Source organism: Argentina silus (assembly GCF_951799395.1).
Source record: "Argentina silus genome assembly, chromosome: 6".
NCBI lineage: Eukaryota > Metazoa > Chordata > Actinopteri > Argentiniformes > Argentinidae > Argentina > Argentina silus.
Window position 1 is genome coordinate 11,845,401 of NC_139660.1, and position 25,170 is coordinate 11,870,570.

Here is a 25,170-nt window from a genome sequence, read left to right on the forward strand (position 1 = left end):
ACATTACTTGAGCTTTGTCGTTTGAGGTACTGTACACAACACCTTGAGATTACAGTGATACAGTTGAGCAGCCACACCAATTTGAAAAGCATCTATTTGTACAGAGATGGTAGGGATGGTCTGTAGAGAACTGTCAATGTTATGGAAATTAAAAGGAGCATTCCAATAGGACCTTATGTTTGTCATCTATTGTAATCCAGAAGTTATTTCAGCGTTATTCTTGAGTGGCCTAATACACCTCTAGTTCACTCTATTGTTATTTGGCACTTAATTCAAATTTTTAATTAAATCATTCTGGTCCTACATGTTTGCTTGATTATAGACTTAGATTACACACTTAGTCCATTGCATATAGCAGCTTTCCACACTGCACTTTCAGGATTCCACTTGTTTTGTATAGGAGGAGCAGGGCATTTAGGAAGAAGGGAGTTGACACTTGATTTAGAAATCTGCAGTTTTGTGCATGTGCTGGGTGACTTACCAACCATTTAGCCATTACTGTACCGAATGCCACAGGACTGATGGTTTACAGGAGTAAACTCCCTCCACCTGGGACATGCTACTGTCAAATCAATCACACTTTGTACCAAGTGTAAGGTGGGAAGTTGGTATCTGCAATTCTGTGAATTCAGGCCTTATCTAAACACAAGTTTTGTGAACAATTCAATTTCAAGCCAATCAACATTACCTCAAAATGCTAAAAGCCTCAGAGATAGGAAGAGCCAGATGGTGCACTCGGCATCCATTTCCGTCCACAGTCTGTGGACGAATTAAAAAATTGTCAATGCTGGAAAACAATAGGAAGGCTGTGAACATTGGTGTTTTACTCATGTTTGTACCTTGTCCTTATTGGTTTTAGCTTAACATGTGTAATGTCTAGGGTTTAACGATCTCTTCATCGCACAGGACGAAACATGTTCGCCTATCCATATGTTAAAAAATACCTTTTTTCATGGAGAGTGACTGCTACGCACATGTGGCGAGACACTCTGCCTATGCATAAGCATGAATAAAAACATTCGTGAAATTTTAAATTCCTTCCCACTTACTTGTACTTTCAGATATTAAAATATCTTCCCACTTTTTTGTCCAGCTATATTCACAGATGTGAAATATTTATGAAAATATTTTATATCTTTTTTTTTTTTTTTTTTTTTTTATTATTATTATATCTTTTTTTTTTATATAGAGATAGCACTGAGCACTTCATTAGGAACACTATACTAATACTGAGTAGGGCCTCCCTTTGCTCTCAAAACAGGCTCAGCTTTTGATTCCACAAGATGTTGGAAACATTCCTTTGAGATTCTGGTCCATGATGACATGATTGCATCACGCAATTCCTGCAGTTTTTTCAGGTGCACTTTCGAGCTGTGAATATCCCGTTCTACCACATCCCAAAGGTGTTCTATTGGATTCAGATCCGGTGACTGAGAAGGCCACTGAAGAACACTGAACTCATTGTCATGTTCATGAAACCAGTTTGAGACGACTTCTGCTTTGTGACATGGAGCATTATCATGCTGGAAGTAGCCATTAGAAGATGGGTAAATTATGGCCATGAAGGGATGCACATGGTCAGCAACAATACTCAAAATAGGCTGTGGCATTCAAGCGATAATTGATTAGTATTAACGGGTCCAAAGTGTGGCAAGAAAACATTCCCCACACCATTACACAACCTCCACCATGAGAAGGTGTACAGGTGTTCCTAATAAAGTGTTAGGTGAGTGTATATATGGATATTATTTGTTTTCATATTTCGTAATATATTACGAAATATGAAACCTATCACTGACAAACATGTATGCGAAATCCTGCAGTGGCAACGTTGCTAGTTTCTGGGGTGGACGACGGCTATAATTGAATTTCGAGCCACTCAACCATCTTCCAATTATACAAAATCTTTGTAAAATCTCAACTCAGTTACTTCCTGAAACGCGACGAAACCACCGAAACAGACCAGAATTACCACGCCCCCTTTGCCTCATTGAGATAGATAGATAGATAGATAGATAGATAGATAGATAGGTACTTTATTGATCCCCGAGGGGAAACTAAGGCGTTACAGCAGCTCACATCACAAACAACAACAACCAAATAAAGTGACAATAGAATAATAGAATAAAATAGACATCTGAAACATTATATACAGTAAGAACAGTCCAGTATGATTTAACATCCCGTAGCCGAAGGTGTCTAGAATATACATCCACGAAAAGGATTATCTGAGAAATGTCGGCTTTATGTTGGAGGAGTGCACACATGCGCAGTACTGTAAACCAGCTGGCGAGCTGAACTCGGTAGTACCCGTCCTCATTAGCAAATTTAATAAATACTGCACCCTCCACTTAACTTGCTCGTCATACAATAATGTAACTAAGAAATTCGCTGGAAAGAAACTTGACCATCATTGATGGCTTTTTTTTTTATGATGTTGAGCTACTATTTTCGAAGCAGATTATGGGTATCTGTATTCTGAATCTTTGTCTCAAATCGTATGAACAGGAAGTGTCATGAGAACGAGGAAAAGCCGAAATAGTCCTTTGGGCTGAACATCAGGTATTTTTCGTATTTATATAGCGGTACACAGCTAACGAAAATCCCTCAGAAGACACGTTCATCTCTTGTATTTATTGTTTGATAAATTGTCTTATTCAGCTAACTTTCAGTGTGATGACGTTTAGCAACAACTGATTGCTAAACCTAACTAGTTTCCCAACGACGTGAGTTAGTTAGCTAACTCGAGCTGCCTGTGGGTTTGTGTTGCTGTTGTCAATTGTGTCAATCTAAAAGTATGAGATGAGAATGTAGATTGCTTTATTTCCAGTAGTTTTCCAACCACAAAACATATTGCATTCTTGTCAGCTGCTTCATGCTGCTAGCTAGCTACCAACCATAAACACATATTGTAGCTAAACAGTTAGCAAAACGCCAAACAGTCCCATGACATGTTAGCTAACTGTATGATTCATAATTGAACTGGTCCTTATGAACCGTATTGTATATGATGAAATAGTATGCCAACCAACCCAGCCTTTGAAAGTTACTGGCGAAACTAGAGCTTTTTAAGTTGAACCAGTAGGCATTTAGCTAGCCGGATAGCATACTCCTCTGCGAGTCATGGACAGACAAGGTCGGAGACTGTCATGTATCGAAATAAAAATGACCCCACCAAGTCATAGTTTATATTAAAATCCTTCTTTCACCGACTAATGGTTATTCGGGTGGTTTAACTCCAACTCGGGATTTGGTCGAAGTTAGCTCGCTATGACAACCACCGGTCGAACCATTAGAGTAAATAAAAGAAGGATTTTTTTGTCCCCACCGTCGAAATCGCAGTGAAAATCGGTCTCTGTCCATTCGTATGTCAAGCTTTTTCTCCGACACCACTGGGACAATTTTTATGAAACTTGGGTGAATGATGGGTCTTACAGATGGGACATTTACGAAATTACACTGATTGGCCACATTTTGACTAAACTTCGGTGAAAAATGCCTCTTGCCATAATGATTGTTTAGGAGTTTCGATGTGACGCAGATTCATCATTAAACACATTATACTAGGGTGCAAAGTGGAGAACTAGGAGTGTAGCCTAATGCAGTAGTCGTATAGAATTTGGGAATAATATTTTTGACAAATCAACACAGTGCTCTAAGAAGCAAGACTTATAAACTCATCAAATAAGCACTACAGGTTCCGGTGACTTTTCATTCTGGCAGCTGTTCCTACAGCTGTAGCCTAATGTAGTAGGCCTATAGCCTAACGAATTTGGGAATAATATTTTGTGAGTGAAGTCTGTTATGCAGAATAAATACCAACACTTGGCCTATATCAATACGGAAAACCAGAGTTGTTTATAGCCAGTAGCATTTGTAACCAAATAATTTGGCTGTGCAAATATGTTGTCTTAGTCTGTAGAAGAAATTTGTGTTTGAAGTAAAGGTGTCTTATATCAAGAGTTAGTACGATTGTAGCCTAACTGTATTGATAAAAGACTGTATATCTATCATACCTATATATCTATAAAGTGATTGTGAAATGTTTATAAATAAACACCTTGTTTTATTCACAGGCTTTATTCCATCACTCTTCTTTCATAGAGGGGAGCTGTATCATTCATGGGCGACAACACGTTTACTCTACACTTATTTTACATGTCTTGGCGGGGTCATTTTTATTTCGATACATGACCAGATCTTTCTTACTTTGCAGTTTGCTCATTTCATCGGACAATGTTTCTGATTCACTTGCAGTTGAAGCACGAGCTTGGAGTGTCATTCACAGGACCACAATGAAGAGACTACTCACCACTCTCAGACCCAACTGAGAGAGAGGAGCAGAGGCTTTTATGTGTTAGACACTAACTGAGCATCTTCTCTACCCAACTAAACAACATCTGGACATCATGGAGATTGTAGTGGCCAAGGTCCTTTGCCTCCTGGGGATGTTTGCCCTAATGTTGGCTGGGATTCTTGTCCCAGTGCGGGTCATGCAGGTGGATTATGAAAAAGCCCAAAAGTACAGGAAGGTTCTTTCACTTTGCAACTCTTTTGGAGGTGGTGTATTCCTGGCCACTTGCTTCAATGCACTTCTACCGGCTGTAAGAGAAAAGGTGCGTCTTGAAAACTATTTATTGTGATAATTATGGCCTCACTACCATGTACATTTGTTGCCTCATAAGATAAGCGGTCATGCTCCCTCACCAGCAGTTTGTAAGGCTAGGCCAGCTTCTTTTGTAAAAGACTTGAGGCTTAGCTTCACCCTTTCACCTTTTGGTTTTAATTGAATATTGAAAACAATTCAGATTATGCTGTCGTAAAGTTAGGCTCATGTTTGACTTTTGCTTTTATTTAGGTGGAAGAGGTCCTTAAATTGGTGAACATCACCACAGATTACCCCTTGGCAGAGACCATGATGATGGTGGGCTTTTTCCTCACAGTGTTTGTAGAACAGGCAGTGCTTACCTTCCGGAAAGAGAAACCATCGTTCATTGATCTGGAAACCTTCAATGCGGGAGGTTCTGAGGCTGGGAGTGACTCTGAATATGAGACTCCTTTCATCTCACCGACACGGGGCTCCTCTGTTGGCCACCACCACCACCACAGGCACCATCACGGGCACCTCAGCCCCACTGAGCTGGCCAGAGCTGGGCCCCTGCGGCTTGCCAGCCTGGTCCTGGCTCTCTCTGCCCATTCAGTTTTTGAGGGGCTCGCCCTGGGCCTCCAAGAGGAGGGAGTCAAACTGGGAAGTCTCTTTTTGGGGGTGGTCATTCACGAGACACTAGCCGCTGTGGCGCTGGGGGTGAACGTGGCCAAAGCTGCCCTGCCTATGAGGGACGCTGTCAAACTTGGTGTCATGGTTAGCCTCATGATCCCTCTGGGCATCGTACTGGGAATGGGCATTGAGAGTGCTCAGAATCTGGCAGGCAGTATTGTCTCTGTGGTGCTCCAAGGCATGGCTGCTGGTACTTTCCTCTTTGTCACCTTCTTTGAGATCCTGCCTCAGGAGCTGGAGGACAAGCATGACAGACTGCTCAAGGTGCTATTTCTCATACTGGGCTACGGGGTGTTGGCCATCCTTGTGTTTATCAAATGGTGATGGACAAGAGGAGAGAGGAGGCCTATTTAATGCGATGTCAATGGGTATCACAATTTGTATTGTGTAAACACCATGAAGTCTTTGTTTTGTCTCTGTTGGTACTGTATCTAGTATAATTATTTTTTTGTTTTCTTTTCAAGTGATTTAAACCCATATTGTGTGGGTAGGGAAACACTGGAACATTTTTGCTTACTAAGTAAAGCTATGTTACTGTTTTAGTTTCTGCTATAGAGAATACTCAATCCATGCTCCCACTATTGAGTAGTATTTTGGTACTTAGGCATGGTTACTCACCTCTATAGAGACACTGGGTTCAAACAGCTATAGGGGTATCAGGAAAAGTGCTGCCCATTTATTGGAATGACGTTGCTTTTTCTAGAATGGTAAATTAGTTGCCATAGTTTTATCCTGAAGTGAACCGTATGAAACTGTTAGATCCGGCCACACTTTGATTGGTTAAGTGCATTCCAGCCTTGCTGTTATTGAAAATAACCTTATCATATTGATATTAATCCGCAAACTGACAGTTACAGTGACATCAATTTCCATGGTGACATGAAGCCGACGTGATGCAACTGTGCTTGGCTTATCCAATCCTTGTGTCAGCATCATGGTGTGCCAATGATGGCATTTGCAATAATGAGTCAGTGATATTTTACTGACAAACAGTCTGACTATGTTTTTGTTCTGCCCAGTCAAGATGGTGTTGGTTTTCCATGTAGTGTATGTGTATAGTATATACTTACATATTATATATTCTATAAGTAATATATAAGTAATGTTATTTCTAAAGTGCCAGTGGATACCATTGTTCTCATTCACAGTTAGCCCATGTAATAAGTCCCGGTTGTGATTTTGCGGTTTGCTGCCCTCTGGCCGCAATGAAATTTAAAAATGTTAATATACACTCACCAAACACTTTATTAGGAACACCTTCTCATTCATGCAATTATCTAATCAGCCAATCGTGTGGCAGCAGCGCAATGCATAAAATCCTGCAGATATGGGCCAGCAGCTTCAGGTAATGTTCACATCAACCATCAGAATGGGGAAAAAATGTAATATCAGTGATTTTGATCGTGGCATGGTTGTTGGTGCCAGACGGGCTGGTTTGAGTATTTCTGACACTGCTGATCTCCTGCGATTTTCATGCACAACAGTCTGTAGAGTTGGTAGAGTATGGTACAATAAAGAAAAAGAAAAGCATCTCAGAATGCACAACGCGTCGAACCTTGAGGCGGATGGGCTACAACAGCAGAAGGCCATGTCAGGTTCCACTTCTGTAAGCCAAGAACAGAAAGCTGAGGCTGCAGTGGGCACAGGCTCACCAAAACTGGACAGTTGAAGACTGGAAAAACGTAGCCTGGTCTGAGGAATCTCAATTTCTGCTGAGGCACACAGATGGTAGGGTCAGAATTTGGCACCAACAGCATGAATCTTGTGGAATCAATGCCACGAAGAATTGAGGCTGTTTTGAGAGCAAAGGGAGGCCCTACTCAGTATTAGTATAGAGTTCCTAATAAAGTGTTCAGTGAGTGTATTTAATGATCATAATATGTGAGAGGACCACTATGATTTTAGTGTTGCTCATTGTTGTGAGTTGAATGTTGTGGAATTGTTTAGACTTTGAGTGCTTTCTTGTAAGTTTCCTTGAAAAAGTATTCACTCCTCTGCTTAGTGTTCACATTTTGTTCAGTCAGAAAGTGAACTAGGATGTCTTCACACTGATCTACCCAGCCTTCTGGATGCTTGCAAAGTGAAAGGAAAAATTCTACATATGGTAAAGAATTAAAAAAACTTGAAGACCTGATTGCATAAGTATTCACCCCCTTTGTTGCGGCACTCCTGAATTAGCTCAAATGGAAGAAATCCTGAAGTTAAACAAGAAGAGAATGAGTCCATCTGAGGGCAATAATAATAGTTAACATTTCAAAATGAATACCCATCTCTTTGTAGTGTCAATCAATTGAACAGTGAATTAATTGTACTATGTTGATCAGGCTGTCACTACAAACTGAGCCAATGGAGAGGAACACAGCTGCACAGGAATGCTACCCTGAGGCCTACGTGGGTTGTGTGAATCATGGCACAACCATAATGTCAACCATGTGTCATTTAATTGTTTCTCTTAGTTGGCCATTGTTAGATTTACAGTATAACATACACACAGGTCTATGATGATTTTGCCATTTTAACCTTAACCTTTCTTATTATATTGTTAAAAATCCACAGAACTATACTTTTATATTTCATTTTTTAACATATGAAAGTATTCAGAGGCAGCGGCTAGTTACTGTAGCAAGTTTTCTGTAAACATTTATCACATTAAATCCTGATGGTTTTCCTTGAAATCTACATGATAAAGCGTTGCAAACTTTACATTAATTTTAGTTTTTCTTTTATTACTTCAAAATAACTATATACAGAACAATTTAAACATTACAAATAACAAACAGGAATAGAAAATATTTAGTTTTTTTTTTTACCCATTAATTTTATGAATGTACAATTTTCCCAATAAAAGAAACAAATTCACAATGTATTGGCAGTCACTGTGCATGTTTGTAAAATAAAAAAAGAATATCCAATTTGGTGATGCTTACAGGTGTACCCATCCTATCACTAATATATTGTCATATGTTAAAAAAAATGCAAGCGATCATAAAATAAGTTCTACATTTTCAAGTTTTCCAAAACCCGGCTGGGTTATACCTTTGATAAACCGTTTGATAGGAGAATATTAGCTAATATTAGGCATGTAAACGCTCATTCGGCTTATTTGCCCAATCAGACCAAACAAGTTTTGAATGTGCATGCATCGGTACTGGGCGCAGCTTCCAAAAGCATACAAAACAATTGCTAAACACATCATCAGTGGGATAGGCGAACTAAGCAGGAGTCATACACCACTAATTATGTCATTTTTAATGATAATAACCTATTCAAGAGTTCTGAAAGTTCCATGCCATCTGCAGTAACAATGGGGCTCTTAGAATGTTGGCCTACAGTAAATCAACATTCCACCATGTTAATGGATAGGAGGTTTTGAGTTACAAAAACTGAACTTTTAAAAGAAAGTATGAGTTTCAAAAGGTTAAATACAAGCACACCAAGTTAGATGTCTCTGCGCATTGTACAGTTGGATGGGTGTAAATACCTTAGACGTTGTAGGAGGAGTAGCAGTGGGAAGAATAATAGTAGCAGTACAGAATAATTAGTATGTTGATGAACTATAATTGGACTTGCTGAAGCAAGCCTACTAACAAGTATGAGAAATAACTAGAGTTGGACTTGCTGAAGCAAGCCCACCAATTAAGTGGAAATCTCATTAAGCTGTGACGTTAGCCAGGAAGGCAAGGAAGCGTTCCCTGTTCTAAGAATAGCAGGTTCACTATAGATACTCATTGGCATCAAGGCTAGTAAACAGGCAAGGCACAATTAATGACGAAAGCGTTGGAAGAACTTTGAACCAATCTCAGCACCACACAGTCACCAAGCAGGTCCTACATTACAAGTGTAGACAACATTCATGCAATTCTTGTCATCCTGCGATTAACACAGGCTTGGCCACTGCCTTAATCATATGAGCCACATTCATGAACTTTCAGATCTCACTCTATGATCCCATGGAAAAGTGGTGGGTCTGCAAAAAGCGTTTCTGAAGCCGATAACAAACATCAACAATCCGACAGACATCAACAATCCAACAAATCCAAAAGCATGGCAACCAGCCACTGACAACAAAGACGTTTATCACACAGTCATAAGCCTATTAGCCCCACTAAGTCTCCCTCATCGTAGCCCGTGGATGCCGTTTGCCCTGTTGAAGCTATGATGACTTAATCCTTTTTAGGGAGAAGGTTACCACGAATTGACCCGTCCAGAAGTTGATGGTCTGGCCAAAGGAGGAGGACTTGGAGCCATGGAGGAGCTACTGCTGCCCACAGAAGGCGAGGACACACACTCCAACAATAGTTCTTATGCTCCTGGAGACTCTGGGAAGACCATGCTGGAACGTATCAAGAAATGTCTCCGTGAGGCACACTTTGCCAATCCGAGACAGGGAGTGAAGACGTACGTCAAGCGCAATGGCTTGTTGACACTCTCAGTCATTGCCGTATTGACTGGCTGCATCCTGGGTTTTATGTTAAGAGGGAGTCATCTCTCTAGCCAGGTATGTGGCTTTGAATTGTCCTACAGTTGTGAAGACAATGAGAAAATTATGAGGTGTGTTATCTTTATTCAATGTGCCAGGTCCATGTGTCCATGTCTCTTGTCTCTTGGATTCAAAGGCACATTTGTGTGTCTGGCCACCTCTCCCTCTTTTTGTATGCAGCGAGATGGAGGGTAAAAATAGTTTACAAACCTTTTTAAATTATGAATAGCATTAACCCACCTTTGATGAAAATTTGCTTATTTTAACATTCATTCATTCATTCATTTAGCATTCATTTTCTCTGATATCCAGCAACATCTAGCATTCACCCACCGTTGTTTCTACCACCATATCCCAGTTTGTACTGTATGAGATCGATCTAGTTGTTTTTCCCTCAACCACTTAACTAAATGACTGGAGCATGCACCTTTGGGTTTTGTGGAAAATCTATAGAAAACATCAACATTGAGATTTAATCAACCATTCAGTGTGGCGTCTAGTGCACACTGTCAGCAAATGAAGGGATGTACTGTAACCTGTAAAGTGGTGCACATATGTTGTTTTAGGAACCAAGAGAGTTCTTAGTTTCTGTGCAGCATCTGTGCAGCCACCACCTCATTAATCCTCTCCATTGAAAAAGTGGTTGTTAGGGAAAGAGATAATGACCTCTACTAAGTCATATAGATTTCCTCTCTGTATAGAAGAGGTGGATTGCAACACCCAAAGAAACAATCTAGTTCACTATTCTCACCCACGATTTGCACCTAATTTACATAGAAACCATTGATGTTGCCAACATATCCACAGATACTCTGTATATTTGGATTGCAGAGGAAAGCACATTTAACATCTTCCATGCATTTTATAGAGGAAAAGTCCTAGTCCAATGGTGAGCCATGATGGCTGCAGAAATGAATTGCAGCAGATTCTTGGAGCAACAGTAATTGCTTGTAGATACAGTGGCCATACAGTTGAGAATTAAATGTATTAAGGGGAGGATATTTTAGTGCTCTATGCACCGAATGATCTTAACTGTGTCTTTTCTTCTTTTTTTAACCTCAATTGTTGGTGCATTCCAGCTGGAGGGAAAAAAATGTACAGGAAATGGTTGAGGTCAATCCAGACTCAATCCTGTCAGTAGAGGGATTATTTGATCCCCAGGCTGACTTGACTTTCCAAAGCAAACATGTCTGAAGTGTGCAGGATAATCAGGTGTGACGCAAGACCCGAGCCAATGTTTGTAACTGAGCAAAAAGGAAAAATAATTACAATGCATGTCACTATCTTGAATATCCTGCATTTAATGTAGACACTTTTGTGTTATTTAAAATATTTCATCACTGCCAAAAAGACATGTGAAGGACATGGAGCACATGTATCTGTACATTCTTAGAAACATGGAAGGATCAACCTTTCCAGGAACCAAGAGACCATTCATGTGAAAGAGAGTGCTGATGCAGCACCTTTCCCCTAGGTTTGTAAATGTGTCTTGTGGAATTGAAAAACAGGTAGTGGGGCTCCAATGGTTGGAATATGTTTGAGAGCGGTCTTTTGAAGGGATTCCTGCACACCAGACTTGGGTTCAAATTTTAGTTTTCTTTAAAATACTTGAGCTTGCCTGATGCAATAGCACCAATGGAATAGTCCCAAAGGTGCATGCCCCCACCCATTGTGCACTCCAGGCATGCTAAATCAAAAGTTCAACACATTTGAAAGAAAATAAAAATTATTTATACCCGGGTCTGCTGAATACCTGCATGTTGGGTTTTATAGTTTTTTTTTTGTTTTTTTTTACTTTCCTTCCAGGCTAAAATCTATTTCTCCTTCCCGGGAGAGCTTCTCATGAGAATGCTCAAGATGCTCATCCTCCCTCTCATCACATCCAGGTGAAGATCTATTCTGTCTGCCCCAGACAAGGTTTTACTTGTAAAAATGTTCATTTTTGAAATTTGATTGTTCAAGATCAAATCAAAAAATGCACTTTGTACTAAATCGACCACATTTTAGACAAATCAGGCACTTGAGTAATATTGGCCTAGTATTAATCCTGTCTTTTCTCCCACTACAGTTTAATGTCAGGTTTGTCCTCCATGGAATCAAAAGCCTGCTGTCGTATGGGCGTTCTCACAGTAACGTACTACCTGTGGACCACATTCATCGCGGTTGTGGTCGGAATCCTCCTGGTGATCGTCATCAAACCCGGGGTGGGGACTGATATTGACAGTAACAGACTAGGAGGGGGGCCCGTCATGACCTCCGCTGATGCCTTGCTTGACCTCATCAGGTAAGTGGTGATGCACCATCAGCCTATTGCTGATTGTCAGGCAGTTTGACAACCAATATCAACAACCAACGGTTGCTTCCCAATAATCTTTTCTCTATTTCTCGCATTTTTAACTTTTATACTTTTATTTTGGGCTACGTGATTGGCTGAACGCTGTTTAACACTTATGCAAGTAACATGGAAGAAGCATGACCCACTTCAAAATTGTGTTTTATGAAGACAGTGTGCATATTTTTTTTTTAAATTAATTTCAGTATAACAGGCGCCTTTACAGCCTGAATGGAGCATCTTTAAGGTGCCTGCTAACTTGAGGACAGAATGAATGTACGAGTCATAACATTAGCTGCTGTTGGATGTTAGAGGACACACAGAGACAGTATCAACAGTGACCTCTAACGGCCAGTCGGGCTAGATGTGAGGAATAGAGGAGAGACTATTGGGATGCAAACAATGTGTTTGTTTTTTGTGATGTGCAGTCTTATGACCAGAAATATCTATTGGAATACACTAATATCTTTTTGTCACCTATGGCCTTGTGATGACTTATACCGTGCCTAGAGAAAAAGAAAGAGGCGGATTCATATTCTTTTTCAAAAATGCGTGCGACAATGATTTTAAGCTTGGTCAATGTCACACTTGCAAGCTGTCAAATTTAAGTTTATGCTCACTCGATAAGCAAGTTTCTTGCTCGACAGTGCCATCTCACATTTGGCACTAATCTGACGCCATACTAAACACCTCTTTATACACTCACCGGCCACTTTATTAGGTACACCTTGCTAGTACCGGGTTGGACCCCATTTTGCCTTCAGAACTGCCTTAATTATTTGTGGCAAGATTCTACAAGGTGCTGGAAACATTCCTCAGAGATTTTTGTCCATATTGACATGATGGCATCATTGCTGCAGATTTGTCTGCTGTACATCCATGATGCGAATCTCCCGTTCCACCACATCCCAAAGGTGCTCTATTGGATTGAGATCTGGTGACTGTGGAGGCCATTGGAGTACAGTGAACTCATTGTCATGTTCAAGAAACCAGTTTGAGATGATGTGAGCTTTGTGACATGGCACGTTATCCTGCTGGAAGTAGCCATCAGAAGATGGGTACACTGTGGTCATAAAGGGATGGACATGGTCAGCAACAATACTCAGGTAGGCTGTGGCATTTAAACGATGCTCAATTGGTACTAAGGGGCCCAAGTGTGAGCAGATGAACATATGTGCCTAATAAAGTGGCCGGTGAGTGTATTCCAGTCCTAATAACTATGTATTTGAAGAGTGCTTCAGTGCTTTTACATGATATTGAGTATATTGTTCAGCAAAAACAAAGTACTTGACATTAATGTGTTTACCACTGCCTACTGCACAGGTTTACCATACGTAGACCTGCGCAGTAGCAATGTCGCTTTCTCAGGAGTTAGGGCCAGCACGCCCCCTCTGACACACACACACACACACACACACACACAATCCAATTAAACTACAGAGGTGATTAGGATATTTTTAGTAATCCGTAAGGGATGACTTGCAGATTAACCAAGTCACCAACAGTGAAGATACAATGATCTCTGTGGAGGATCCCCTCTTGGCCCGTGCCTGTCTGAAAATACCTCTCCTTTTTAAGGGCCTTCATGGACGAGGTCTGCCTTTTTCATTCTTTTAACCTTTTAACCAGGAAGAGAGGAGTGACTGTGAGAGTGAGACTGATAAGGCAGAGGAAGGGGTCTAGTATAAAAAATATATTTTGTAATTTGAAATGTGATAGAAATGTTCTTCCCATGGCATTAAATGATGTTTGCTTTAAACCCAGAAGTGATGAGATGTACACTACATCTGCAATGTTATTCAAGGTGTTCAAGCTATTCAATTCAGGCCCTTGACAGAGGAAATATTGTGAGTTTTTTTCTGCTTGGTAGTTAATTGGTCAATAATGTTGTTGATTGGTTAGTCTACTCACCTGATTTCTCAGGAACGAATGGAAACCAGCCATGCTGTGACCGTCCTATAGTCCCAACGTGGGGACTATATTACATTTTCATTTATTTAAAATGTAGATAATTGAATAAGAGCCATCTTTATGTACTTAAAGTACTATGATACACATACTGTATATTTATGTTAGAACATATCAAATAGTCAGAAGACAGGCCTGCTTGATAACTGGAACACAACTAAAACATGTGAAAGGATGCAGTTATTTGTTATAACATATTAATGAAACAATTGTAATTATGACACTCTAAAAATTACTGACCCCCAATTGTCCTCATACCCACACCCTCACTCTGTGTTATGCACCAAAAATCAACATACTAACATTCTATCTTTTTACAGGAATATGGTTCCCGCCAACCTTATTGAGGCAACGTTTCAACAGGTAAAAAAAACATAAAACTGGCCAAAAAAAACCTCCACTGCGTAAGTAATGGGACAGTGAAGCATTTTTTCTTTCGGCTCTACACTCAAAGTTTGGATTTGAAATCAAACAATCACTATGAGGTTAAAGTAGAGATTCTCAGCTTTTATTTGATGGTATTTCCTCTCTTATCCTCAATGTTCATTTTTCTCTGTGCTTTATATTCCAGTACAAAACAGATCTGGTCCCCATCCTGAAAGTCCAAGTCAAGCCGGTGGAGCCTAACTTTGTTTATGTCGTGCCGGATGATAGTGATCCGAGCGGTCGCACAGTGTTCCTGGAGCTCACGCCTCCGCCAGAGATCCATTACAAGACCAGCCCTGGTAGCAGCCAGCAGATGAATGTTCTGGGCATAGTCATCTTCTCTGCCATAATGGGTGAGGCCACTTTATCTTTTCTTTCCGTCTGTCTTTCTATCTTTCTTGTGTCTATCTGTCAGTGTCTGTCTGTCTGTCTATCTAGGGTGTATCAATTTGAAGAGAGACATATACGTCTAGATACTGTAGATAGATAGATATGGATATTGTGAGAGAAATTGAACATTAATTTTTCTTCCCTAGGCTTGTTGCTGGGCAAAATGGGTGAGAGAGGAGCTCCTCTAGTCAATGTGTGTCAATGTATCAACGAGTGTGTGATGAAGATCATCAATGCTGCTGTTTGGTAAGTGAAGGACAAACCAGAGTGAACATAACAGCTAAGCTCTTTAAATATTAGCATACCTGACAATGACCAAACGTCTAAAATGTCTTTGATTATCATATGCATAATTTTAAAACAATGTTGATCAGGGTTTGGGTCAATTCCATTCCAATTCAGACGTCAAAATTGAATATAATGTTAATAGGATTGAAATTCCAGTTTAAGAGAATAATATTTCAAGCCTTAAATTGTGATTTCTATTTTTCTCCTGAATTGAAAAACACTAGAGTTGACCCTGACCATGACACTGATATCACCTATCACATTTATCATTAGATTGTGTTGCTTTTAGTTATCTCTAACGTTCTAACTGAGGGTATGAGCTTGTGGTGAGAACATGCCGAGGCTGTGACATCAGCTCGCAGGGATCTGGTGGAGCCCTAAGACTTGATCTTTACCTTTGGCTGCACATCCTGAGTATTAGAAGGCTCACCCTGCGTTTAGGGTCAATGATTGCTTATCTCAGGACCTCTGCCACCATGTAGCACAGGTTTACTTCTGCATCTTTACTCCCAAATAATGGCTAGTACTGTCAGACTGGGGCAACATTTCAGATACTTCTTTAGATACTGTTTTCACAATGCATAAACATAACATGAAATATGATAGTTATAGACCTTTTTCTGCTGCAAGGGTGGGAAACTTAACATTTATGAAACACAAATCTTACTATAATTTGATGGATTTTATGCCTTTGGAGTTGTGTTCACCAGTAGCAAAACATACATTTGTAAATAAGTTCTCCTTTCACCATTTTATGGGTAGGTATTTTCCATTTGGGATTGTATTTCTGGTAGCTGGGAAAATCTTGGACATGCAGGACCCGACCACACTTGGGAAGAAGCTGGGCTGGTACACTATAACGGTCATGGCGGGGCTTTTCGTCCACGGCCTCATCCTCCTCCCCTTTTTCTACTACGTCCTGACTCGCAATAACCCCTTCACTTATATCAGAGGCCTGCTGCAAGCTTTGGTCATTGCGCTAGCCACCTCCTCAAGGTAAGGGACTGGTTTATTACTATCTGTTCTCATGGAGCAGAATCTCTTCTGTGGTCTTGTGGGTTGGGCTCAATTCAATAGCTTGGAAATTCAATTCATGAATTGAATATTGGCCATTATTTTCTGTTAGGATTTTATTTGTCAGTATTTTAGCTCCGCAGGCTTCCATTTCTTTTCGAATAGGAAATGTGATTTGAAAGAGAAAATAAGATAGAATCCCCCAGGATCAATAACAGCAAACATTATCAGATGTTATGATTCAGGCTTCATCATCATCATTAAAGGGACTTAACCATTTTCGTTTGACCTCATATTCATTATCTCCAGCACCATACCGGTGTCTACATAAGTGTCTGTAGTCAAAAAGATAAGAGAAAAGTTCCTAAAATAATAAAATAATCTCAATTCAGTGATTTTCAGAAAATACAAGTTTCCAGCCAGGGGGAGTGTGTATATGTATATGTATATATATATATATAATATTACTGAAATTCACCTGAAGGTTAAAGTTATCTGGAGGTAAATATGTTATTATCAAATGAAATTAACATGATCACACTTGATCATTTTCTAAACTTAAGGCATTTTTTTCAACAATCCAGTTTGAGACACATGAATGCTGAATGTTGCAACACATGGAAGGAGTACAACTGAGGGATTTGATAGGGAGCAAACAAATGTATCTCAATGTCTTTAAAATGGCTTAAGAAAAGATATGCAACACTCTCTCTCTTTCTATATCTTTACCTCTCACTCCCTCCCTCCCTCCCAGTTCTGCCACTCTGCCCATCACTATGAAGTGCTTGTTGGAGAACTGCAATGTGGACCGGCAAATTGCCCGTTTCGTGCTGCCTGTGGGTGCCACCATCAACATGGATGGCACAGCTCTCTATGAGGCTGTGGCAGCTATCTTTATCGCCCAGGTCAACGATTATGAGCTGGACTTAGGGCAGCTGGTCACTATAAGGTATGTTTGGATTTCTATCCAAATAGTTTTCTATACTCATTTAAACATCCTCAAAAAACATACTATTAAATCAGCAAAATGTACAGCCAAAAAATGTAAAGAAAACTGGCGGGCCATGTTAACTCAATACCAGTAATTGATGTAACAAAAATTATATTCTTCCTGGAATTATTTTTATTTTTTATCGTTTAATTACACATTCCTCACAGTAAAAGATTAATGCTATATGACAGTGTTTTGAATAATTATTAACGTGTTACAAAGGAAAAGTTCAGTTCATTCAATGTGTGTACATCAGGTTGTAAACAAGAGGAGGGTCTACAGCAGAAAATGTAGGAGGGTGGAGACTTGCTGCCAACTTCACTTTTCACTTCCATCGCCCCTAGAATCCCGAGATATGAGATTCTGGGATTCAAGATTATACAACTTTTTAAACGTTGTCCTTCAGTATGTTATTGCAGTGTTATGACTGTTATTCATGACCTCTTATGGCACGTCAGTATTATTGTAGGACTCCTCACTATATAGTGTTACAGTAGCATGGCATGAAAACAATGACAATGTCGCTGTGTCTTTGACAGTATAACAGCAACGGCAGCCAGCATTGGTGCGGCTGGGATCCCCCAGGCCGGCCTCGTTACCATGGTGATTGTGCTGACATCAGTAGGCTTGCCGCCAGATGACATCACACTCATTGTGGCCGTCGACTGGGTGCTGTAAGTTTACCATGACAGTCGTAATTAATGTATACCATATTGCATCCAGCACATTGTGCAACACTGGCAAAAAAACATCAGTTAAAAAAGGTAAGTATAGGTAAAAAGGTAGATTATACCATATCAAATTGAAATTAACTTTATTTCCCTTTTGAAGAATTTTTTTTATTTTTTTTTATCAACTTCAGGTAATTGGTCATCAATGAGGCAAAAAAGGACAGGTTTATAGTAGTTGGGGCATTAGTATTCTACTTCACAGAAAGACGGGCAGATATTCAGGCAAAGGGCTTTTGATTTGAGAAGACTGATGTCATGCGGCCTTGCATCTCCTATTTTCTTTCAGGGATAGATTCCGCACCATGATCAATGTGTTGGGAGATGCCCTGGCGGCAGGAATCATCGCCCACTTATGTCGAAAAGACTTCCCTCTCGGTGCAAGTGGAATGGTATGTCACTGTAACCGCTTGATAACCGTAATCTTAGATGGAATGGGATTTTTTTAAAGATGCCATTGGACTATATTTACAAGCTGTACTGTAGTTTTAATGTGCCTTAGTTATATCAAAGCCTGCACATTTTTCATAATACCACAAAACAAATGTTACCATTAGCTTTAACCCAGTGAAGACAATGATCTGCAATTAATGAAGAGAAACATATTTACTCTTTTATTCCTACATGTTGAGATAATCTAAAACCCAACTCTGCTGCCTGTTTTTGTGAGGGTTGGTAGATAACACTTTTTCTGTGTAACATTTTACAAAATAACGTATGTGATGCTTTCATACGCTTGTCTGAAACTGATTCACCAACCACAGTGAAATTGATCTCTCTTTGTGTGTTTTCCTTTCCTTTCCAGTCAGGGCCATCATATGGCACTCAGAACTGCCACGACTCGCAGAACGTGAACGTGCCTATGACAGAGGTGCACCGCAAAGACTGTATCTTCGAGGTGATGGGGGATACAGTCCGCGAGAGGCACACTGTCTACTACAACATCTGTCAAGTCTAACACCTGGGAAGACGCTTACCTCAAATGCAGGACATTTTGGGATCCAGACCCCCCCCCCCCCCCACACACACACACCTCTGTTGTGCCATTGATACAGTACTGAAATGAACATTCTTTCCTATTCTTCCTCTTGCTTTCACTTATACAGTCTTTTTGTGACTGACTCTTCAATTTGCTTCACTGGTGACTGCAAAGGAGCTATTTTCCACTGCTTTTTAAAGCAGTAACATTGTGCATGATCACAGGGGTTTTGAATCATAACTTAAGATACATGCACGCACTCAACTTAGACTATCATGCAAACTGATGTCAATAGGACATTTGCGTGAACATTTTGTGTATATGAATTATCGGCCCACTATCGGCCCACTGCACTCTATAATTAACCGTATGGCCTGTGGCTCATTTGTAAATAATAGCATGCAGGCATGCATTTTGAACAACTTCATTTGAAGTTGTAGGCTATGTGCATTATATTTCTCATGTTTAGCTTCATTTTTATTTTCTACAAGCAAAGTAAAGTGCTGTAGGGACATATTGGAGACTGGGTCAATTACAATGAACATTATCAGGTAATTTTAGGGATGGTTAAAAAGAACTAGGTATTTTAAGGTAATTGTTCAAAATATTTTATGCACAATTTCAGAAATAATGTATGTATATAAGTTATGTTTATGACTAAACTGGCTAGCATCCAGCAAATAGTTAAAGTAGGTTAACGAGCCAATGGTATAGTAAACGGAGTTAACAGACCATTAAAGTTGGATGCAGCTAGCTAAGTAGATTGTTGTTTTAACTACAAATGGATCTACAGAAGCTACATTAGCTAGCTAGTTGTTCCAGGAAGACAGACACATCGAGGCCATCATCAACACTTATTTTTGCACTTGCACTAATTTCTTTATAATTTAGTTTTCCTACTACATGCACGGTTTCCTCTAAACCAACATTGGTAATTGGTAAATATAAAGCTGTTATGTCAGATAAAAAAAAGACTGGTTCTGATTAAATAAAGATGTCATGGTAAAAACTCAAAAAAATAATCTATAATTGCACAAGGGGTTCACATACTTTCAAGCAGCACTGTAGGTATTTTCTTGTAAGAACGGGAGGACGCAGAGCGCAATAACGCATTTTGGAACACAGCCCTTGTTCCTTGGACCAATAGTATCTTTCTCGCGCCGTTGCCCCATGCAACGCGTGTGTAAGACTAGAGCATGAGGCTAGTGTCTTTTTAAGCCATTTCAGCAGCTTTTTGGGATCAAATGATCGCACAAAATGTTTCTAAACACTTTAGTGATAAGAAAAACTGAAAGGAAAAGTTGCTAATTCAGAGTTTTTGTTTGCATATGAGACCAGTCAATAAGACACCAGCCGAGCGAGGTTCCCAATATGGCGGCGTTGTTTCCCGGCTTCCTTCCATCCTTGTTTTTGTTTTTCTTGTCACCGCTATCTATGGCCAACTTCAGCATTTTCATGCTCTACACAGATGGGGCACATTTGTTACAGTCTACAAATTCTAGACCTTAGCTCTTTCTCTGTGCTTCAAGTTACGTAGTAGATGGGATAAATCCCATAACATAAAATGACTTGTAGTCTTTAGACTAGCAGGAGCTAGAAGGTTAATTAGACCATTTTTATATAAATCAAACTTAAATTACAAATAGTAATTCCATTGAATTGTTGTAGCTATCTTCACACGTCAAGCAACTCGCAGGATAAAGTACAAAGATAAATGCATAAAACTAGAAAGCATCTTAAATCCAGAATCATTCAGTCATTCCCTGATCATGTTCTTTGTAGTTGACCCCACTTTTTTTGCATTGTTAGATCCAAATGTAGTGTTGCCTTAAATCATAAGCTCACTCACTCATGACTAGGTCATTCACCTACACAGACACTAACTATTGTGTCGCACATCTCAGGCAAACTAACCAAACATACCATTCCTCCCTTAATATAACAATATACACTTACTGAGCACTTTATTAGGAACACTATACTAATACTGGGTAGGGCCTCCCTTTGCTCTCAAAACAGCCTCAATTCTTTGTGGCATTGATTCCACACGATGTTGGAAACATTCCTTTGAGATTCTGGTCCATGATGACATGATTGCATCACGCAATTCCTGCAGATTTTTCAGGTGCACTTTCAAGCTGTGAATCTCCCGTTCTACCACATCTCAAAGGTGTTCTATTGGATTCAGATCCAGTGACTGGGAAGGCCACTGAAGAACACTGAACTCATTGTCATGTTCATGAAACCAGTTTGAAATGACTTTTGCTTTGTGATTTACATTTACATTTTGGCATTTAGCAGATGCCTTTATCCAAAGCGACTTACAACAAATACATTTGTTTAAGTAAGTGAAGCTAGTAGTGTCAGAAGCTCATTCCACCAGCGGGGCGCCAGGACAGTGAAAAGCAGTGGCTGCTGCATCCACGTAGAGGCGGTGGTGCCAGGCGGGCGGCCGAGGTGGAAGAGCGGAGTGATCGTGCAGGGGTTTGAAGGCTAACCATTGTTTGCAAGTAGGGAGGGGCTGTTCCCTTTGCCGCCCGGTAGGCGAGCACCAGGGTCTTGAATCTGATGCGAGCTGCTACTGGGAGCCAGTGGAGGGTGCGGAGGAGGGGCGTGACATGGGAGAATTTGGCGAGATTGAACACCAGATGAGTGGCAGCGTTCTGGATGAGCTGCAGAGGCCTGATGGCGGACGCGGGGAGTCCGGCCAAGATCGCGTTGCAGTAGTCAAGGCGAGAGATTACAAGTGTTTGGACCAAACGTTGGGTTAGTTGTGCTGCTTCTCTGACATGGTGACGTGTGTGACATGGTGCATTATCATGCTGGAAGTAGCCATTAGAAGATGGTTAAATTGTGGCCATGAAGGGATGCACATGGTCAGCAACAATACTCAAATAGGCTGTGGCATTCAAGTGATGATTGATTGGTATTAATGAGCCCAAAGTGTGCCAAGAAAACATTCCCCACACCATTACAACATCTCCACCATGAGAAGGTGTACAGGTGTTCCTAATAAAGTGCTCATTGAGTGTAGTACATAAGTTGTTTTTAAGCTGTTTCTTTGGAAGCATATACTGCATATTTTTTTATATATTTGAAAATGAAAACATGATTGTTTTATTGTCTCTTTGAAGTTGAATGATTATTGTTTATTTGTATTATTATTATTATTTTTGCAATAAAAGACAAAGTTGATATACATGCCTTTCAACGATTAATACTGTTAGGAGGCTTATTAGAGTTGTAGGGACATATGTTTTTCTGTCCAGCTGAGCCAGTCGGATGTGCGTAATTTAGTTTAACTGTATTTCCTGTTCCATTAATCCAGTTAAGAGAGCATGAGGAGACACAAGACTGAACCCCAGACAACATGCACACGCAGGTGTCTCCGGTGTTAGCTGGAGATTTGGAGTCACGATTAGGACTCAGGTAACAACAAGGACTTAATGCCACTTAAAGTCTTTTGGCTTTAGGTGGTTGACCTTTCAGTGTAGTCATCTTCAAGGACGTTCAAGGACTAGCTGTGAATTTGGTTATGATATCATTATGTTTATAAATAAATTATAACTTGTTTATAATCTATTGTTTTTTGTTTATATGTCCTTTAAAAACCATTAACAAGCAGTCATAAAGTATTCATAACTTTATAGTACACACAGTTATAACTGCTTGTAAATGGTTTATAAAGGATTCCTTAACAAATAATCAATAGTTTACAAACTAGTTATAAACCATTTGTTAAGTCATTCAAGTATATTTTATTCTTTTATGTTATTCTTTCTTTTATGCACGCCCTATGTCCAACCATGTCCACAACTGAATTATTATTAGTCTATTATTAGTCTAAAACATTATTTATGTTGTTAGGGGACTGGCACAAATGGGACCTGTGGCACAGGTTAATTGCCTCCACTTGTGAAATATATCAGCTTGCTAATTGCGATGCAAACATTGACCTTATTTGGCAACTTTGTAGTTGATACTTGTAATCACTGCAGATGGCCAGCAGAGGCCGTACAAGCCTAACATAATGATCGGAATAGACAAAGAGCATTCATTACTAATTATGTCCCCTTACACCAATTATTTGGTACAGTAGTAGCCTATAGCCCTAGGCCAGCCTTTGATTTAGCAGACATGGGCGGATAGGATGTAGTCAGAGATTTTAGAAAACAGATATTGTAATATCACTCCAGTTTACCCTATAGGTTTACCCTACTGCGCATGTGTGGTGTGCACTCCTTCGATATAAAGTTCAGCTACTTGTAAAATTGGCTAAAAGCTACGTTGGATCTCAGATTTTGTCCAAAAAAAAAAGCATACAAGAGCATACATACAGTGATACAAGTTGGTGACTATTTTCTCAAGATTTTGGCACATCACAAAGACATCCACCCTCAACACATGCAAGGTCACATCCTAAACAGGTGGGGTGTAAAAGTACATGCTGATAGGACAGCACCCACCCACCCACCCACCTACCCCACATACTGACAGGACAGCACCCCCCTACCCACATGAATACTAGTGAACCCTGCTGCAGCCAAACTAAACCAGATAAGACATCTTCTGAACATAATTTGTTCGAAACTAATGCAGCAATAACTTCTTTTGTAATTATCAATATGATTTTTTTTTTTTAAAGGCAACCTATTATCTTTATGAGTTCAGTTTTTGATAAGATACCCAGAGATGGGTTAAAGATACCAGATAAATATATGTAGCCTCAGAAACAAAGTTGATGAAATAATTTGCTAATCTTAGATAGATATTAGATATCTTAGTTAGATTAGTTAGATATTCACATTTTAGCCATTTCTGAGACTCACTTAGACAGCACCTTTGATGATACAGCAGTATGAATAGAAGGATGTGTATGAGGAAGGGGACCCAGGTGCAGTAACAATGGAAAAAACTTTGGACACCTTAAATGATATTATGGGCAGAAAAAAACAATTCATAAGTTAATGTTAATTGTATTACTATTTCACTGGTAAAGTGGAAAAACTGACTACATTAACAACATTGGACAGTGAACCATCATATTTTTGTTTAAAAGATATAATAATAAAAGAGAAGGATTGCTGTTTTGAATTTGGTCAAGTTAGTGTGGGAGAAGTGGAAAACACGGTTGTTATCCATCAATAATAATAAGCCACCAGGATAGACAACCTAGATGGGAAACCATCAATAATGGTAGGAGACTGTATTGTCAACCCTATTTGCCATGTCTTTAACCAAAGCCTAAAGAGGTGTGTCATACAGAAGTCTTTGCTGGCTCTAAAATCCTCCCAATAAGTTTGCTGTCTGTTCTTAGTAAACTGATGGAGAAAATCATATTGACCAAATACAATGCTACTTTACAAGGAACAAATTAACAACTTGTACCGCACCGACTCAGATGACTGATGATTGGCTAAAAGAAATGGATAATAAGATGATAGTTGGAGCTGTATTGTTAGATTTCAGTGCAGCCTTTGATGTTATTTATCATAATTTATTATTGAAAAAAACTCACTTGTTATAGCTTTACATCACCTGCCATCACATGGCTGGAGAGTTACTTATCTAATAGAACCCAGAGAGTTTTTTTCAATGGAAGCTTTTTTACAAATAATTTGCCACTTGTCTTAGAAGCTAGAATTACCATATATGCAGTTTATTATTAACAATAAACTGGTCTTAAATACATCTAAAACCAAAGCATTGTATTCAATTCAAAACATTCTCTTAGACCTAAACCTCAAAAGTAGTGCATAAAGGGTGTGACCATTGAGCAAGTTGAAAAAGGTGAACTCCTTTGAGTGGCATTCGATGGACAGTAATCATAGTCAAGTCATCTTGACAAATTTGTTGTGAAGATGGGGAGAGTATGTCTGTTATCAGACATTTTTGACACAATGCTCATCTGTACTAGTTATTCAGGTTCTGTTCTTGTCCCATCTTGATTACTGTCCGGTTATATCAGGTGCAACGAAGAAAGACCTAGCAAAGATGCAGCTGACTCAAAACAGAGCACCACGCCTGGCCCTTAACTGCCAACATAGTCTGCAACGGAATAAGCTCTGGGGATCGTTTCTGCAGACCAAGGAAATGCGGCCTGTGTGCAAGTATTATTTGGCTATACCAGCGTTTGACCACCTGTTGTGCTGTAAGACACATCAAAAACTAAAGATACGTTGCGTAAGAGTTACATGAATTACGACTTGCGTGGCGGTTAGGCAGTATTAGATATTTTAACTTCGAGTGGTTAAGTTTAGGGTAAGTTGTCAGGGGAAGGCATTAGAAAATATTAG

General features: G+C 39.7%; 2 protein-coding genes across 3 annotated transcripts; both read left to right on the plus strand.

Annotated features, from left to right (window-relative positions):
• Positions 1 to 2,361: 2,361 nt before the first annotated feature.
• LOC310805467 (zinc transporter ZIP3-like) lies at positions 2,362 to 8,128 on the plus strand. 2 transcript variants are annotated; one of them, XM_083671172.1, is made up of 3 exons: positions 2,362 to 2,562; positions 4,077 to 4,616; positions 4,859 to 8,128. In XM_083671172.1, the coding sequence occupies exons 2-3, from the start codon at positions 4,410 to 4,412 to the stop codon at positions 5,600 to 5,602; spliced, it is 951 nt and encodes a 316-aa protein (XP_083527298.1). In that variant the 5' UTR covers positions 2,362 to 2,562; positions 4,077 to 4,409; the 3' UTR covers positions 5,603 to 8,128. The 2 variants fall into 2 exon arrangements, with proteins under 2 accessions (XP_083527298.1, XP_083527299.1); XM_083671173.1 differs by having other exon boundaries at positions 4,258 to 4,616.
• A 1,396-nt stretch (positions 8,129 to 9,524) lies between these two features.
• On the plus strand, positions 9,525 to 18,853 carry slc1a8a (solute carrier family 1 member 8a; the record flags this gene model as incomplete). Its single annotated transcript, XM_083671611.1, has 11 exons — positions 9,525 to 9,776; positions 11,565 to 11,644; positions 11,827 to 12,042; positions 14,379 to 14,421; positions 14,630 to 14,837; positions 15,021 to 15,120; positions 15,925 to 16,158; positions 16,931 to 17,125; positions 17,707 to 17,841; positions 18,185 to 18,287; positions 18,701 to 18,853. The coding sequence occupies 11 exons, from the start codon at positions 9,525 to 9,527 to the stop codon at positions 18,851 to 18,853; spliced, it is 1,719 nt and encodes a 572-aa protein (XP_083527737.1).
• Between the last annotated feature and the right edge of the window lie 6,317 nt (positions 18,854 to 25,170).